We start from the raw sequence: 19,143 nt of genomic DNA, 5'->3' as shown, positions 1-19,143 counted from the left end.
TCCCATCGCCAGTGAGGCCATGGCCTCCAGTCCAGGAGGAGCAGTGTGGTACAGGAGCTCTGTGGGGCTGGCAGCTGCAGGTGGCAAAGCCACCATTTCCCCTCATGTCCAACCCCAAGGAGCAGGATTGTGCCATCGCCATCTTCCCCAACACCGTCACTCCCTTGTGGTGAAATCCTGCTTCTCCTTCACCCAAGAACACAGAGAGCGGGCTACAGCAACCATAGTGTCTGCTGTATTGGGGAACCTTGTGCTGCTCCCCACTGCCCTGTGCTTCTGTGTGCCCTGCCAGCTGTGCCCGTCACCACGGTCCTGGTCAGCTCGGCTTCCATCAGGGCCCAGGGCCAAGCAGAGGAACAGCTTACTTTGGTGTTGCCTAGAACGTATCAGAAGTCAGTACTGCTGCAGGAAGAAAAGTGTGTCTTGAGATGCTCTACCATGTTGTTTATTTAGGCATGCATTTTACCATGGTCATGTGGAAGAATTCAAGGAGCTTCTCATGAGCACCCATCCCTGAAGGCTTTCATGTTTTCTGGCAGCCTCACCTTCTCTTTCTTCTTGCTAGAGTTGGCCATTCTGCAGCAGTCATTTATTTGCCCATTATTCAGAGATGTCTAAACAGGCATAAATTAAGGGTTTACCTACAGGGAGATAGCATCTTTCAATGTCATCACAGTTTAAATAAAATTAAAAGCATCTGCAAGCCTGTTGGAGTCTACCTCCCTTCACTCCATGTGCCCTCTCCATTTCCATGTGCGGTTTTTGTTGTGTCTGTGTAGTGTTTAGCATCTTCAAGGTAAAGACTTTCCATAGTGGACAGGAGCAACAGCCTTGAGATAAAATAGACAACCTTTACCTGGCTTCCTTGGAGATACGGTGGGATTTTCTTCTGTTGTTTTCTAAATGGAGAAAAACATCAAGTCATTTGCTCAAAAGGCTCTTCTGCACAGATCATAGGATCATCATAGAATGCTTAAGGTTGGAAGGGACCTCTAGAGGTCATCCAGTCCAACCCCGCTGCACACGCAGGATCATCTAGAGCACGTGGCACAGGACTGCATCCAGGCGGGTTTGGAAGATCTCCAGAGAAGGAGACTCCGCAACCTCTCTGGGCAGCCTGTTCCAGTGCTCTGTCACCCTCACTGTCAAGAATTTTTTCCTTAAGTTCCTGTGGAACTTCTGATGTTTCAGTTTGTGGTCATTACCTCTAGTTCTGTCAGTGGCCACCATTGAAAAGAGGCCAGCACCATCCTCCTCACTCCCTCCCTTGAGGTACTTATAGACACTGATCAGGTCTCCTCTCAGCCTTCTCTTCTCCAGGCTGAACAGGCCCAGCTCCCTCAGCCTCTCCTCATAGGGCAGATGTTCCAGGCCCCTGATCATCCTTGTGGCCCTGTGCTGGACTCTCTCCAGCAGCCCCACATCCCTCTTGTACTGTGGAGCCCAGAACTGGACACAATACTCCAGATGCGGCCTCACCAGGGCTGAGTAGAGGGGCAGGATCACCTCCCTCGACCTGCTGGAGACGCTCTTCTTAATGCACCCCAGGATCCCATTGGCCTTCTTGGCCATGAGGGCACACTGCTGCCTCATGGTCAACTTGTCATTCATCATGACACCCAGGTCCTTCTCTGCAGAGCTGCTCTCCAGAAGGTCGTTTCCCAGCCTGTACTGGTGTCTGGGGTTATTCCTCCCCAGGTGCAGAACCTTGCACTTGGCCTTGTTGAATTGCATGAGGTTTTTCACCGCCCATTTGTCCAGTCTGTCCAGATCCCTCTGGATGGCAGCGCAGCCCTCTGGGGTATCAGCTACTCCTCCGAGTTTGGTATCATCAGCAAACTTGCCGAGGGAGCACTCTGTGCCTTCATCCAGGTCATTGATGAATAAATTGAACAGGACAGGACCAAGGAATGACCGCTGGGGGACCCCTCTAGCTACAGGCCTCCAACTAGACTCTGCACCGCTGATCACCACTCTCTGGGCCCTGCCATCCAGCCAGTTCCTAATCCACCTCACTGTCCACTCATCTATCCCACACTTCCGGAGCTTGCCCAGGAGGATGTTGTGAGGGACTTTGTCAGAAACCTTGGTGAAGTCAAGATAGATGACATCCAGCACTCTTCCCTCATCTATCCAGCTGGTCATTCCATCATAGAAGGCTATCAGGTTAGTCTAGCAAGATTTCCCCTTGGTGAATCCATGCTGACTACTCTTGAACACCTTCTCGTCCTTCACGTGCTTGGAGACAACAGCCAGTATGAGCCGTTCCATCACTTTTCCGGGGACGGAGGTGAGGCTGACTGGCCTGTAGTTGCCTGGGTCTTCCTTCTTGCCTTTGTTGAAGACTAGCATGACATTGGCTTTCTTCCTGTCCTCCGGCACCTCCCCCGTTCTCCAGAATGTTTCAAAGATGATGGAGAGCGGCTTAGCTGTGACATCCACCAGCTCACACAGAACTCTGGAGTGCATCCCATCAGGGCCCATGGATCTGTGGGTATCAAGGTTCCTTAGGTGCTCTCTGACCCAATCTTCCTCTACCCAGGGCAAGTCTTCCTCTCTCCAGGCTTCTTCTCTTGTCCCTAGGGCCTGGGACTCTAAAGGGCTGTCCTTGGTAAACACCGAAGCAAAGAAGGCATTCAGCAACTCTGCTTTTTCTGTGTTAATGCGTGCATCCCAGATGTGCAGTCCCATGCCAGGTTTCTGGGCTAGCAAAGGAAGAAGGCTGTGTAAGTGCACAGACATGATGAGAAAGCTGGATGAGCTCCCACAGGAGACCTGAGGGGAGAAGCAACAACCCTGCAGGGGTGCTGGGAGCGCGGAGGGCTCAGTGGCCAGCAGGGCCCAGCAGCAAAGGTGCAAGGGCCGTGGCACCTGCAGCAAGGGGTGGCACGGGGCTCCCTGGCAGATGTGGGGAGCCTGGCCGGGTCACCCTGCGAGCCGCCCCGTGCGCTGCCTGCGCTCACAGCCTGGCAAGCGTAAGCTCCCGGCTGCTGTCTGCAGCAAGCGCTGCATTTTCTCCCACTGTTACAAATGTTATGACTGCATCTCATTAGCAGGGTTATTTTTAGGATTATCTTTATAGCAAATCTCTAACATTCATCACCGCTTTTGTCTTACTAGAGCCTCAGTTTTGGCTCCTGGACCATATGTTGTGCAACTACATAGCAGCAGCCAGAGGCAGGATACTGCCAAAGGACTCGAGGAAGCATATGCAGAGGTTGCCTCTTAAACCTCAGGTCCCCCTCTGCGCCCAAACACGAGATTTGGCCAGATCCTTTCCATGCAGCCACCAGTCTCTGGGGCTGTGCCTACAATCCAGGTACTCCTGGCCTCTGTGCAGACACACTTTTGGGCACCTGAGAACTCAGCACCACCTGCATTCCCTCTTGATCTTCCCTGTCATCTGGACGCACTGCAGTAGGGCAACCTGTGCTCTGTGTCTGCACCAGAGAGATTAATGTAGCACTTTGTTTTGAACAGGGTGGGATGAGCTGTAGGAACTGCTGGCAGGGGCGAGCGCAAGCCCTGCTGAGCTCCTGCCCCGGCGCTGGGTGCTGTGGGGCTGGCAGAAGGTCATCCCATTTCCTCCCGAAAACACAGAGCCGCTCTGATGAGAGCAGATTTACCCGTTATGGAAATATAACTATTCTTTATTTAGGACCGATAGTCGGTCTCACCCCTCACTGTTCTCCTGCTGCCTTTGGAAGAAAAACAAAGGCAGATACCAAACAACAATTGAGCAAAACTCGGCTCATGGCAGCTGCACCAGAAGACATGGATGAAGTTGGCTGCTGCTTGCTCTCTGGCGAAGGAAGGTGAGTTCTCGGTAGCAGGGCTGGCTCTGCAGTGCTCTTCCCCCAGGCAAACAGGAGGCTCCTTGTGAGCGTCCCCAAGCGCTGCCCTCCCTCTCGGGCCCCGTTTCGGGGAGAAGGGCCCCGGACGTGCTGAGCTCTGCTCTCCCGGCCGGGCCTGCCAGCCCTGCTGCCGATTCACGCCACGGGCTCCTGCCTGCAGCTCGGCAAGGATTAGCGGCTCCTTGGACAGGAGCCACAGAGCTGCCACCAGCTCGGCATAACTTCTAGTCATTGGACCCTAGGTGAGGGATTTGGCCCTGAAAGCATCCAGTGTGCCATCCGGTATCACTTACTTCTCAGTCTGAGCAGTCAGAAAAAGTGTTTGGCAGTTAATGTTCCAGGTAGCAGGTAACACAGCCTGGGGGCACCTCCCATGCAGGGCACAAGTTGCATTTCTAATAGCACTTTCCAGCGTTAATGTTTAGAATTATAAAATTAGAATTGGAAAAGACAAAGCCTGATAGAAGTCAAGTCATCGGACATGCAGTAAATATTTGATATGACTTACATAAATGTCTCTCACTTGCGACATCTGAACAGACGTAATTGCGGTCGGAGGGAGAATTCCTGAAATTAATCCTTCCAATGGCTTCCAAACTAATTTATTAAGGGATTGAGAGGGATTTTCTAAGCAAACAATGCAGTTGTTGAAGATTATGATAATGCCACTGTTGATCAGATGTGGGCCCCACTGCACTTTGAATTTTATTGGCTCAGAAGGAGATCACATTCAGACTTGCTGTGTTTACAGCATCTGTAGTCAGCACAGATGCTGTTGTGAGGTGAAGAACTGTGCCCTGTAACATCAATTGCAATGTTAAGCAGCACTGTAAATACCGAAAATATTCACTTAGGGACAATATACTTCTCTGTGGCTTTTTCTTTCCATTTAACAACAAAAAAAATCCCTGCTTTTGTGAATACACATTTCCAGACTTAAATTCATAATATCTCTTAAGAGATGCCAATACAGCTTTTAAAGGCTGTCTTAGATGTGTAAGGCAGAAAGCATATTATAATATAGTCCTTCCTTTCAAAACAAAGCAGATGATATATAGTCTTACATGAGATTTGGCTGTCTTTCTAGTTTGATCACTCCCTTACCAGTCACAGCATTGCAAATACTTAGTATATAAGCACTGAAGGGTTGTTTCGGTGAGTGGTGCCACGGCAGGCAGTGGACAGCACTAACTTCCAGCTGAGCACTGGCCATATTTTTTGCAAGATCATCAGTTTGTACTGGGTGCCTTTTCTTCAGCAGAATTTTCATGCTATTATTTTTTTTTGCCAGAATTCGAACATGGAAAAATTTACAAGACACCAAAAACATACAGTGTGACTGCAGTCGAATCTTTAACTTTATTTCTGAAAAGAACCCATCTGTGGTTATTTGCAGAAAGGTGAGGCCTCCTTTTCACAGAGAAAGTTGCAGGGAGCACCTCAGTAACACAAAGAAGAAAAGTAATCCAAGCGATGCAGCTAAAAGGTCACTTTCTTCGCCAATTTTGGCCAAAATATTTGCCACTGTCCTGAGGGACTTGCATATTTAATTTATCCTCCAACTGAAAGGGTCATTTTTTACTGGGTGACCAGTATTGTTAGCCGGATACGGCTTTGATAGTTCTTGATAATTTTCTTAAAAGTCCATCAGCAGACTGCCATGTTCTTTGGTGGACAGACTGATGAACATGATGGTAGCCTGTGCTTGAGGCACATTTTATGTGTATGACCTTTGAATTAGAGGAAGGTTTATCTATGCATTGGAATTGTTTATCTGTACTGCATATTTGCAGTGGGCCTGGGCCTTTTAAAACTGTAGCAATTAAAATTACAAGTATCAAAAGGCAGGGAAAGAAATTAGATTTTCTATTGCTGAATGAATGCCAGGATTTTACATTTAAAGTTCAAAATGTTGTTCTAGTCAAACACATAAAATGTTCCTTGTGTCTGAATGCAAAACATGTCATTTCCTACATGCTCAAAACTAAATTTTTAAATTGCCATCATAAAAAACAATCTCTGCAAAAAAAAAAGTTTGGTTTATGAGTCATTTCCTAGTGTTCCAGCCCAAGATTCAGAGACTCCAGTCGTTAGTGAGGCCCAATTCATCCTCTTCCACTCAAATCGTGAGGATCGTCTTTGGAATTCCTAGTCTAGATAACTTCAAGGATTTGATGGATGGAAACTGAAGCTTGGTGGATTCTATTTAGGAATAGTATTTGACGCTAGTAACGGTGAAGGTGTATAGGCAGCAGGACCCTTTGCCAAGGTTCGGTGGTTTCGCCATCCTGGGAAGTCTCCAGTACAAGTTTGTGTTTCTTTTCCTAAAAGAGAGTTCCGGCTCAGCGGGAAGCCGTCCTCCCGAGGCAGGACTCACCCGGGGAGACCAGATAAGGCAGAAGGCTCTTGAAGTGACAGGATCAGCGCCCTTGAGTGGGCAGCAAGGAGGAGTATGTGAAGACCCCGGCTTCATAACCAGGGAGAAGGCCGGGAGCTGGGGATCTGCCTTCTCCTTTAGCACATAGCTCTGTTGCTGCCTTGTGGACCTTGCTGTGGCCAGGGACACCACCCCGATGCTCCTGACATCGGAATATCCTCAGAGGGCAGGCTGGCTAATACTCACTTTCTTTTTGGTCCTGCTCTGACAGGGCTGTAGAGCCCTGCCGAATTTAATGGGTGCCGTGGAGGCAGCTGATCTTTCCTTGCAGAACAGGCACATGCAGAACTGGACTTTAAAACACAGTTCCAATATTTATTCATGCAGATTTCCACTAGCAGTTTGGTTGGTTTCTTTTGTTTTACTTTTTTTTTCTGGTAAGGGGTAAGTGAAAAGTGATTGATATCTGAGAAAGGAAATCAGGATCTGGCTGTAGAGTGACATTCCATTGGCTTGACACAGAATAACAAATAACTTGCCTCTAAATCTGCGTCTCAGGAAATGAAAGTGTAAAGCAGTGAAAGTCATTTAGAGGTCATTGAAATGCTAAGTGTATCCCGCTCCAAAGCCCTGAATTGCTCAGCTATCTTTAACAGCTTTAGGAAATCTGTTAACCTGCTAGGGAAGAAGTTGGCCAAGCAAGTGCAGGATAGTTTAGTATCTCTGCCCTCCATGTGCTTGTTTTGTGGTATTACTCTGCAGAATTTGCAAACAACAGCTGAAAATAATTGATGTTATGGGATTCATTTCATAAGCAAATGAGAGCAAAGCCTTTCAGAAGTAACGCCAGGGTGTTTGCACTCAGCAAATGATGGTGTGGACCATGGCTTGAAGTTGAAACCGTGCCGAGCACCCACCCTTCTCTTCAGGAGAGGCCTGGAGACCTCATCCTCGTCAAAGATGCTCAGCACTCACTGCTGGCACTGCAGCAAATGTGCTGGGATTTAGAGGCCTGGCTTGAGTGCCTCTGCTTCTCTCTACACCAGCAGCTTTGGGGTTTCTGGTCTGAAGATGGCCCCCATCCCAGCTCTCAGGGGAGCTGGCACAAGGTGATACTCCTCAAGCCTGGGTTAATCCAGCTGTTTAACACTTCCACACTGCAAAATTCCCCTGAGTGGAGCATCAAGACAGTTTCCAAAATACCATTTTTCAGCTCCTCTGTCTTTGAAGGCAAAAAAAAAAGAAAACAGATTGGAGGGAGCTACAGTAGAAATGGCAGAGTTGGAGTGGTCATTTTTCCACAGCACAGCCTTGAGGAAAGTGCTTCGAAGTCATGCTCCACGTGGGGTGACGCAGTGGCCTGTGCAGGCAGCGGTAACTGGAGGACGTGGGGCAGTAGGTGACAAGTGACAGCTGGAGGCACTGGCAGTTAGTGACACGAGCTCAGTTCTGCTTTCCCTGAGGCTGTGGCATTGCTTTCTTGATGTGATTCTTGACACTGCTGTTTCCCCATGTTAATGGCAGGTGAACATTTGTTCTTACAGACCCAAGACAGGTCTGAGCAGCTACAGATTCAGGTCCCGTCCCTGTTGTTACAGAGCTCTAGCTATAATGACAGCCATTCTTCACACCTGGCTGTCACTATTTTTGTGTTCTTTTGCTTCAGAGCAGATATGTTGCTTTTCCAAAAAATGCTCTGGTCCTTTCCTTGGTTGCAGCCGACTATTTCCCCCCTTAGTCTCTTTGGGATGGGGTGAAGCCCTGGCTGAGCATGGCACGCTGTTTGGAGCAGAGTCATTGAAATGGCACCTCAGGAATTCGGCGCAGGGGCTTTGAAGTGCACTGCTATCTCAATTTAATCGCACAGTAAATCTACAGTAACTTCCCGATTTACAGGGAGCTTTTCAGGTATTTTGCATCTGTGGGGAGGCAGCTCTTGGCAGCAGCCTCAGCTGCACCTGATGGCGCATGAAGGTCCGTGTGACGGGGGAGCCGAGCGGGGGCCTGGCCACAGCCAGAAGAGCGGCCCACGCAGGGAGGTCGCCTTGGCTTTGACAGACCCCGTTGTCTCCCCTTCGGCCACGCTGAGCTGCAGTTCACTTGCCAAGGTGCCACCAGAGAACAAAACGGGACTGGTCCGAAGGGAGGGAGTGAATGAGAGTGTCGCCCCGCACATGCCTGGGGATTGTTTGGACTCTGACAGCGATAACGTCCAGGTCTTGGACGCAAAGTTAAGCTGTAAAACATACGCTATTTATAGAAGGCTGGAAGTATTTGGGAGTGGTATTTTTGGCAGGTGCCTGGGGGCAAAAGGTGACCAGAGAAGGTGCTGCTGAACTGTGAGAGTGCACGAAGGAGGAGGAGGAGAAAGGGAGGGAGGAAGGCGAGGGCAGAAGCTCAGCAGGGAGGGAAGGAGCTGGGGAAGGCAGACGAGGCCAGCACAGTGCCGGTGTCTCACACACGCAGAGACGACATCGTCTGGGAGGACTGGGCACGATCTCGTGGCACAGACTGGTGCTTCTGGCAATACAGATTTGAGAATAAAATTCCCATTGCAGGCAAGAAAATCCCATTCTTCCTGTGGATGCTTTGGTGGGTTTTGCCAGTACCAGTCTAATGCAAGTGCAGGGCCCTGCAGGAGCTGCCCGAGAGCTGGGGGGACCCGAGGCCGGGCACCAGGCAAGGCGGCGCTGCCACCTGCGGCGCCCAGAGCCTCTGCTTTGAACATCAAAGTTTAGCCCCTGGATGCAGCTGTGGAGGAGATAACAAATCGGCCCAGTCAAACTTGCTGCACATCCTGGCCCAGCCTGGTCCGTGACTGATGAGCCCGGACAATCTGCGTTTCTCTAGGAAAAAGAACTGGTCCGGTGGCTTTTCTGGATTTGCATTTTGCCTTGGTGATGGGAAGCTTTTTGTTTCCCATTTCACTGTCACAGGCTCTCATGTTTCTCTGCAATCCCAGCCAAGTTTGTGCAAAGAAGTGTCATTAGCTTACTCGGGGAGTGAAGGGGGTACCTACATCAAAGGACTGAAGATTTTATGTGAAATATTCCGCCTGCTTTCCCCTGCTGGCTAAGGAGGAGGAATCCGGTGGGAGCGTGTGAAGGACTCCCCGTTCTGCACACCACATTATTTTAAAGGTGCTCTTAACAGAAATCCCCAGGGGGAAATTTTACAAAGCAGAGATTAACTGTAATAGTTTGCTGTAATCTGACCAGATTTCCAGTCTCCCAATGGATCAAAACAGGCCACAAATTCATCCCACAGCAGCAACTCCCGGGCGGTTCCTCACTGCTTCCCGCTCGTGCGCGTGTTGCTCTCTGTGGCCGTTTTGTTTGCCACTTATTTATTTATTTCTCGTGCGGGTTCGACCGGACTGGGCCCCAATGAGCGTTTCTGCCCACTGGAGCAGGGAGGCGCTGCCTGGGAATGGGAGGCTCCCTGCCCGCTCCGTGCGGCCCACAGTTGCGCCGGGGCCAGCGGGTTAACGAAGGAGGCCCCAGCGGCTGGCGCACGGCCTAATGAGCGGCAGGGCCGCGTGGCGGGCGCCCCACGGCGCCCCACGTGTCCCCTCGCTGCCCCCCGCTCCCGTCTGCACTGCCTGAGCCGCTGTTCCGCAATGGGAAGCAGCGAGGCCGCGGGGATCCCAACCCGCCAGCCGCCCCCGGCTTTCGCGTCGGCTGCCCCCGGCTTTGGGGCGGCGGGGGCTGAGGCGACGAAGGCAGAAGAATGCGGTTTTGTTTTAAAAATAACTAGGAAACAGATTCTTTTTAACCTTTAACCATGCGAAACAGTCAATAAATCATTAGCTACTGATTAACGAAAACAGAAGGGTAACTTATTGTCCAGCCAGCAAACCCTTGGAAACGTTGGAAAGGGCTGGTGCTGGCTTCGGGATGGCTTTGCTTTCTGCGGATTTGCACTTGTTACGAATACAAACAAGGCGAGCTGTGCATGTTAATCCATGGCACACAAAGCGTTTTGATGAAACACCAACTTTCTAAAATAGATTTTTTTAATGTGTGCAGGCAGCCAAGCAAGGGCTGTGTTTGTAGTGCCCAACATTATCTGTCCCTGGAAAAAAAAAAAGCATAACTCGCCAAGCATGGCCAGATCTCCTGCGTCTCATTTTCAAGGATTCCCATTTTATGTTCTCCAGCTCTTGGCCATATCTGCAGTTTGCTGCCACCTCCCTTCCCGTGTTGGCGGCTGCTTCACAAAGCGGTGCCCACAGCAGCCTGAAGAAGTCACAGCAGCACTGCAGGCTGGAGTGTAGAGCGTGTTTCAGATTTTAATGTTCATGAAATAAATCACACTCTCTTTTGATCTTTGAGGAAAATTGAATGGTCATTTTTATATGAAAATTGAACTTGGGACATGATAAAAAAATGTTCCTGTCGGAGGAGGTGTTTGCTGAACCACGGGGAAAGTCACATGAACTTGTGGATTAAGTAAAAAGGCAACATCCAGAGCTCCAGATCTCACAATTGTGCCTGACTGACTAAACAAACATTTGCACTGTGTAATATTTCCTTAATGTACAGCATCTAGCCTGCTTTAATTCAACATAAGCCTATCAAAGATTGGATTATTTGCTTAATTTACTTTGCCTGTCCATCAGGTTTGCATCATGGCTTTTGAAAACAGCATTAGTTATACATCAGAAGCATAATCATTAAGCATATAAGAGAAAGCTTTCATGATCCACTGATCTGTGTGTCTTGTCCATGGTGCACCGTTAGACCATCTGTACCTCTAATGACCAACTGTGTGGGCACCTGCAGTTTAAATGTTTGGCGTAAGAAAACGGAGGATCTGAGTGAAGCTGAGATGCCTCAGAATATCCGTGCCTGATGTTTTAAGTGGAATGGGAACTGTAGGTCTGCAAGCAGCAGATTTGCACAGGAGATTGTAAACTATAAACAGATGTGTTTTGATGACCTTATTTCCTCTGTCTGGTCTCCATTTATAAAATGTGTGTTAACAGATGAATTTCTTAGCATTTTGTAGGCACCTGTGAGAATACACGTGTGCTCATTTCTGTTGAAATTGTGAGGAGAAACCGAAACAGCTCATTGCTCCATACTTGGATTTCACAGAAATTAGGCTGGCATTATTAGGAGGTCACCGTTGCAGTTGGAGGTGGTAGTTCTTCCAGGTCACAGCCAACAGCACTAGATGAGTGTGGGACATCTTGTTAACTCTGCTGTGGTCTGAAAGAAAGATGAAAGAAAGTCCTCGAGGGAGATGCTCGCTTGTGCAGTCACAGACTGTGCCTCTGTCTGCGCAATGGGGAGGATGCCATGGGTTAGACACAGCATTGGAGGTTGTCTACACATAAACAGAACCACCAGTCTCCCCCATGGAAGCCTGGAGAGGCAAAGTGAAGTTTCATGGTGTTCTGTAAAATTGCATGTACTAATTGCCAGTATTTGAGGAACATAAATATGGTTCATTTCATTTTAGAGATGGGGAGAAAGGTAGGCAAAAAGGAGTGGTGTGCCCAGGAAACAGGCTGTGTCTGTGTGCAAAGGGAACAAGAAATGCCATCCCCCTGGCTTCTTGCACATACAGTCCACAAGTCAGGGCTGCTTCTTTCTCTTCTCCAAGCGAACTGCATTTAACTATAGCAAGCAAACATAAATGTAAATGCTGATTGGATATAGGATAAAGGACATGTTTGAAGAAATCTTGTGATGGGGAGAATTCTCTGTGAGACGCCTGTGTTTTTGAGTCCAGAATAAAGGTATTTTGTTCCTAGTTTGCTTAAGGGAGACCCTGCTCTCTTTCTTGCACAGTTTGTACCTCTTCTCGTAACTCACTTTTACAGCATGTGGTCTCTGAAGTTTGAATCCCGACCTCTTTCCGGACAGACCGTCCTTAGGGTTAGGCAGCGCAAGGTAGATTTTCAGCTCCGTGAGCAGCAGCTCAGTTACCTGACTCGCACACTGCTGTTAATGGGATCATGCTGCTAAATTCCTGTGCACCACATTGAACTTTCACTCGTGAATGCAGAACTGGCACTGCTACTGAAGCCTGGCTGTCAGGTAGCCCGGTGTGTCAGGAGGGGGGTCTGGCAGCAGAAAGGACTGCTGAGTGCCCAGCTGCACGTCTGGCTCCAACCCCTTGAACATACTTTCCAAAATAATGGTGTGAATTAGTGCTCTGGTGTATTAGCTTTTCCTTCTGTTAGGGATCATTCTTGCTCCAGTATCCCACAGGAGTCAAGAACGTGCCTGAAGTGTAGAGGTTTCTGTTGTTGTCTGGTGTTGGCAATTTACTTCCATGTGTGTTTTCCAAGCATCACCTACTGTTATTGTATTTTCTTAGGAATATAGGACAGAGTCACCAAGACCAGTCCTTTGCTAACACCAGCTCCTATAATCCCTTTCACAAACTGCTCCAGTACTTTTGGTTCTGCTGTTTTGTGGCAAATGTGGCCTCAAATGGTGGCCATCACCTCGTGATTTCTAGTCTACATTACCCACAAGCATTTTATACCCCTTAGTTCTGGCTCTAAGGCATCCATCGCAGTCACAGCCTCTTCTCATCTGCAAACTTTGCTTTATCTACAAATAATATTTAATATTAACGAAAATATTAAACAAATCAGTTTCATGATTCAGTTCTGAAAGAACTCCTAACTTAAGCTCCTTCCATTGCAGTCTTTTATTCAGATTACTTCATTTATAAAGTAATTCATAATCTAGGTGCTGAAAAGATGACTGCTGTAATACTTATGACATATAAGAGAACATATATGAGAAAACAAGGGCCCTGTGAGATAAATGCAGAGAATCTCCCTGTCCTTTCTCACCAACATATCCTTCCATTTGGGAAAAATCCTGTTGTATAAAATGGGCCTGCTGATACTATCAGAAAACCAACCATGTGTTTGTACTGGGTATAGTCTGACCCAAGGAGAGGCGTATTTTCATTCACATGGATATCCCATTTCTTCTTTACCTGCTTATGATCCTAACTGGTCACCTGAACTAAAGGGTAGACAGAGGCCTGGGTTGCAGTGGCCAGGCAACATCTAGAGCAAAACTTTGCAATTTCCTTGTTAAAGAGGACGTGGAGGGGGAGAAGCTTTTGCTGCTACAGTTATTTGACTGTGAAGGAGCAGCTGCAAACTGAGGAGTCTCATCAGGTTGCAATCCTGCCCACCAGGGGCAGATCCCCCCTGCTAGCAGGATAAATACCCCTGCTTTGTCACTGTCCCCTGCAGTGAACAATAGATTATTGCAGTGGAGCAAGGGAACATAAACGTTAATCAAATCGTTCCTCCAAATGAATGGAAGTAGCACTGAGAATATACACATTTTAATTTTGGAAGGGAAAGTCTGCGTCTTGGCTAGCTGATTTTCTATGGACTTTGTAAAGCTGCTTACCAACATTTTCGGCATCACATGTAACACCATTTTCAGCATTGAAATTACGTGTTTCCTGCTTTTTCCAAGTTATAAAGTGGAGAGAGTAAAGGAAAAATAAAATCTTCATTCATATCATTTAGTAGAGGTCAAAACCTTGTATTGCCTAACTGCTAAAGTATGCAATCATGTTAGCTTTCAGTGGAGGAAATGGAAAGTATTTTCCAACTGGAACTTACACCAGGAAACATCTTTTAAAATTGCTTTTTATACACCGGGATAATTAACCTGTGTAAACAAGTGTGTAACTGTGCAGATGATGAACTGGCTTTAGGCGTTTTTGCGTGTTTCTGTGTGTACCGTAGGAGCGGAGAGAAGCAGCCTTTCTCCCATATGGCTTCCGTGCTTCCTGGGAATCGCGGGGCGCAACTGAGGAAAGCTCAGTGCAGCAAACCTCAGCGTGGTGTCATCTTCTGACTTCCTATGGCTCCAGCTAGAGGAGGCGTCAGAAAACCTCTTGTCTATGAAATCATGCTGTGGGTCTGGGTCAGAGGCCAGTGCCTCGGTGCCGGGAGGCCTCCCCGTGCCTTCGGTGGGAGCTGCTTCTTCTAGGGGAGCCCATGGAGCCGCACAGCGGTGAGGGATATGACTGGGGGGAAAGCACCAGGTTTTGGTGGTTAGAGTCCAAATCCCGGTAGTTCTATGGGCTTTCCTGACTGTTGGAATCGCTGAATTTCTCCAGTTTTCTGGGGAAAATTCCTCCTCACAGCAGAGCGATGAGGAGAAATTCAGTAAGGGCAGATGTATGAAGTTGGGTCTGATAATTCCAGTTTTGTGGCCTGCATTCACTAGGGCGGTTTGTGGGTCAGTGGAGAGGAGTTTCCTACCTCCTGAGTGATCGGAGATGAGGGTCAGCAGAGTGAGCTCCATCCCTCTTTCCTGACTGCTCCAGGCCATTGATCTCTTCTACCCCATGGCTGGAAATGTTGGATCTCAGCTGGCTGAGCTGTAGGCACCGTGTGCCCATGCTCCCATCCCGAACGGAACCGGCACTCGGCCTCAGCTCCCTTCCAGTCACCAGGGACCTCTTGCTACAGCCTTGAGCCTCAGTTGTAGCATTACATCATTTTACATTGTCCTGTCTTTCGACAAAAACAATGTTAAAATCCAGGAAAATTCACTCCCTTGAGATGAAGAGTCACAAGATGATCCATGGGAATGAACCGTCAGTCACTTCTGGCCATGCTCTATGTGGAACTGCGTGTGAAGGCCTTTTAGAGTCACCCATTTGGTTTCTTCTTGCCAGTTTGTCTTAGGTCGACTTACTTAATGCTTTCATGTTTGCACATGCAATTTTAGTCCCCTTCTAGACATAAAAAGAACCGCATTGTTGAGGTGACTGCAGCACTTAGCATCATGTGACGTGTCCTTTATTCCTTGAAGCCCAACATTGGGCGATTAGGAATTCCCCACGGCCCGTCGGGGGAGAAGGTGGCCGTTGTGACCGTGGACGACTGTGACACGGCGGTGGCTGTTCGCTTCGGGGCGCTCATTGGCAACTACACGTGCGCTGCTCAAGGGACTCAGACCGGGTCAAAAAAGTAAGGATTTTCTGCATGCGTCTTCCACCCACTCTCTCACTTCAGGGAAGAATCAACAATATGTGATTGACCTCTAGGCAGATTAGGCTAGAGGAAGAAATATGATTTACCAAGAAAAAATGACAAATTTTAATTTAGTAGATGAAATTTGGTGGAGGCACCTGCAGAGTTAGCACAGTGAGAGGAATTAGTTGATCTTCTCCTATATGTGTCTAAATTACTTATAGAATGAAAAAAAAATCTGAAGATCAGTGTAGTTGACTCCAAAAAACTATCTACTTAGTATGAAAATGTAGAGAGAAGGGCAAATAAAATGTTAAGCTTTATTAAGGGGATGGCTGAACAGCTTGTTACTGCCATCATTTGATTTAATACTTCTGTCTTAAAAGGACGTAGAAATAAAGGAGGTACGTAAAAGAGTCAGTGAAATCTTTGCCTAGGGAAAAAGAGTTTCCTATGAGGTACAATTGGAAGCTTAATACTACTTAGTTTAAAGAGGAGATGGATTGCAAGCAACATAGTAAAGATATAAAATAATGATTGATGAGCGAAAGGCTGTTGAGATGCACATACTGCTCTAAAATGGCAAGGGGGACATCATAAACCTTAGGGCTAATTCAAACTGACCAAGTGTTACTAAGACTAAGATCTTCAGAGGATTAAGAAAAGGTTGAACATTTTGTAATAATGAGGTCATTATATCAAAATCAAAATCTTATGGTGCGTAGTGTAAAGTAACCCCTGGGAACTGGAATCAGAAGTGTCCTGCAGCTGAACATAGTCTCATAATTTTCATTTTCTTTCTCTGATATTACCCACTGTCAGAGACGGATCACTGGATTCCTATATGTGTTTGATGACTCCTAATTTACAGGTTACAATCTTTTTGTAATGTCACTGAGATTGGTTGTTTTGCTGGCAAGTCCTTTTGATTACAAGTCCTGAAAAAGCAGATACAGTCATAAGGAGGTATGCAATATCAGTAAATTAAACAACTCAAATGTACTTCTGGGAATAGCAAGGTAAACAAAACAAAACGAACTTCAGCTCCAAAACTGTGACCACTTCTTTGTTTCTCTAGATCTCTGGACCTGACGGGCCCCCTTCTCCTTGGCGGTGTCCCAAACTTGCCTGAAGATTTCCCTGTGCACAACAGACAGTTCATCGGCTGTATGAGGAACCTCTCCATTGACAGCAAGCCCATTGACATGGCCAGTTTCATAGCCAACAACGGTACTCTGCCAGGTAGGAGCTACTACATCTTCAAAAGTCAACAAGAAAAAGCACCCTGCAATGTATTTGTGGGTGTAACAGGGGTTTAGGATTTCAGCAGGGGAGACACAGTGGGAAACCCCATGCGACGAAGGAGTCTGCAAGAGCCCCAGCATGTCCTGTTGGTCCCCTTCCTGTGAGGTGCTGACTCCAGGCCATGCAGCAGGGAACAGGGGCCACTGGGCTCCCTGCTCCTGCCCATGGCAGTGTGACTGCCCCAGGGTCCCCTGCATACACCTCGCTGTTTGAGCAAGGTGTAATCCACACGGGTGCCCAGGACGTACACCCAACATGCCAACAGCCCTCAGCACGGTGTGCACCACTTACAGCACCAAGTGGCACTCCAGGGCTTGTCTAGATCTCCTGCATTCCTGCCATTTCACCCAGGAATTTGTGCAGAGAATTTACCCCTAAATGAGCCTTTCCTCTTGGGAAAAAAAAAAAGAGAGAGAATTACCCATTAAATGTCACTTTTCTCTGAGAACTGATGAGATGATTAGTTTGTGAGAAAGGAAAATGATTTCAATGATTTTTCACCAATTGTGTTCATCCTTTAAATCAAATTCTGCAGTCTTTTTAATATGAGGTTGCTTCATGAAGCAGCCTGTTGAGTTTCTAGTTTCGTTTCTAGTGTCAGGATCTCTGATCATGATTAGCTCTGGTGTACAAAGGGCTCTCACCATCACAAAACTGGCTGTTAATGGAGGAATGGAAAGTCTCTTTCTTTTGTAGCACCTAAATTGCAGCTCTTTTAGATGTGTTGCATTGATCGTGGATTATGAAGGGAGTTGCAATACTAATTTCAAATTACTTTTTTGTTTGAGGCTTTCTTTTTTATTAACAGTTATATCTCTAATACTAGTTAAACACAAGGTTTTACTTTATGAAAATAGATAGCAGGAAGAGTATGACAAAAAAAAAAGGTATTTTTTTCAGGATGGATTTTTTTCCTCATTTGGAAGGATGTTCTATATGTTTCGGTACCGAAGTTTATAGCAGTGTTGCACTAGTTTGTGACACCACATGTTGGCTTTCCCTGGGTAACGTCTCGGTTAGGTGACATTAACTTAAGGATAGTGATCCTGCGTCACAGCATTGGTCCATAGGGCTCTGTCCCACCATGGCCAGCTGTGGACTCCAAGGGGAGTATATGAAAACAGGACAAGCAAGCAGTGGTATTTCCCTAAATTTTTATGTTGGCGCCCAAGGATTTACAGGCTAGGGGCTGTATTCAGTAGCCTTCGATAGATTTTAATTTATGAGCTTGACATTTGTTGAGCTTGTGAAAACTTTCTGTTTAACTGACTTCAAGGGTATGAAGAAAAGAAAAGCTACAATGATTGAGTTGTCTTTGACAGAAACTCGGCTACAGTCATCCAGAGCCTTTGCTTTTGTTAAAACCACGAGGAATCCGTGGTGTGAGGCAGCTGCTCTGCCCATGACACAAGTACCGAGTGGTTTCGAGTGACTGTTTTGCTGCCTCGTAGGTTGTGCAGCGCAGAGGAACTACTGCGAGACCAACTGGTGCCAGAACGGAGGCACGTGCGTGAACAAGTGGAGCACTTACCTCTGCGAGTGCCCCACGCGCTACGGAGGGAAGAACTGCGAGCAAGGTAGGACGCAGGAGCCTCTCCGTGCCCCGTCACGTGAGCGCCTGTCCCTAGGGATCGTTGGCATGTGCAGCAGGCTCCCCTGCTCTGGGGGTTGGAAATGGAAATGGCAACTAAAAGACACCCAGATGCATTTGAAATAATTCTGGGGTCACCTGGCTAGTAAATGTGGTATCTGACTTACTGCGATTAATAGTAACAGCTTTTACTGATTTACTTGCGTTAGCAAAGTAGTTCCACAGAGCTTGGCAGTATTTAGGAATTTGTTTGTAGTAAAAACGCCTGGTCCTAAGCCCTTTTAAAACAGTGGCAGGATCCTGCTGACTTTATTGGGTTTTGGCTCAAACTGGGGGCGAATGCATTTTTAATCACCCCTTTCCTGGTGAGAAGGCAGCCTCACAGGGAGGAAGAGCCCTCTCAATTGTATTGTTTTTTCCTTTGATTGAATACAGTGTGCCTATATGTGTAAAACCTCATTAATGAGGGGTGAGGAAGAAGTAGCAGGTGTGTTTTATAGGGAAGCAAAGGCTTGTACTTAGTTCCTTTCCAAAGAAGCAAGAAAGAATTGCCTGGCCACAACCTTAGAGAGGGTAAATCGGGTTAATCGCTCAAGCTTGGCTAGCAATAATTTACTGAGATTCGCAATACTTTACTTTGCTGTTTGCAAATAGGGAGATATAGGGCTTGTGGCCAGCACTGTCCTTCTGCTCTTGTGCCCTTTCACACACCCCATTTTCCCTTTCAGAGACCGGCAAAGCAGACTGGACACAGTTCTGTTCTCTTTATTTTTCTCCAAATAATGCCATTTCATATCAACCTGGTTTCATGGTCTGCAATGATTTCGCCCTTCTACTTCAAGTCACTTTACAGCCTGCAGGGTGGATGTGTCCCTGTTTTCCATCAGTAATGTGCTTTTCCTTGGAGGCTTCCATCAACATCTCCCTGTAGGAGCTGTATTTGGGCAGGAGGAGAGCTGAGGGCACCGCTGCAGCGTTCAGCTCTTGATGTTTAAGGGAGAGGATTTTGGTGATTCCACAAGAACTTTCTCCCTGTGAA

At 47.4% G+C, this 19,143-nt stretch overlaps 1 protein-coding gene across 1 annotated transcript in view; it reads left to right on the top strand.

The window, feature by feature from the left end:
* CELSR1 (cadherin EGF LAG seven-pass G-type receptor 1) overlaps positions 1-19,143 on the top strand; it is a 157,659-nt gene that overhangs the window by 96,101 nt on the left and 42,415 nt on the right. The window contains exons 6-8 of the mRNA XM_088533246.1: positions 15,048-15,205; positions 16,287-16,450; positions 17,965-18,090. Of these exons, the coding sequence (XP_088389372.1) occupies positions 15,048-15,205; positions 16,287-16,450; positions 17,965-18,090 (448 nt within the window). The remainder of the gene's footprint in view (positions 1-15,047; positions 15,206-16,286; positions 16,451-17,964; positions 18,091-19,143) is intronic.

This window comes from Tinamus guttatus, unplaced genomic scaffold (genome assembly GCF_059628265.1).
Source record: "Tinamus guttatus ecotype Peru unplaced genomic scaffold, ASM5962826v1 Tinamus_guttatus_pri_ptg000489l, whole genome shotgun sequence".
Lineage (NCBI taxonomy): Eukaryota > Metazoa > Chordata > Aves > Tinamiformes > Tinamidae > Tinamus > Tinamus guttatus.
Note: the sequence above shows the minus strand (reverse complement) of the source record. Positions and strands in the feature narration are given on the sequence as shown.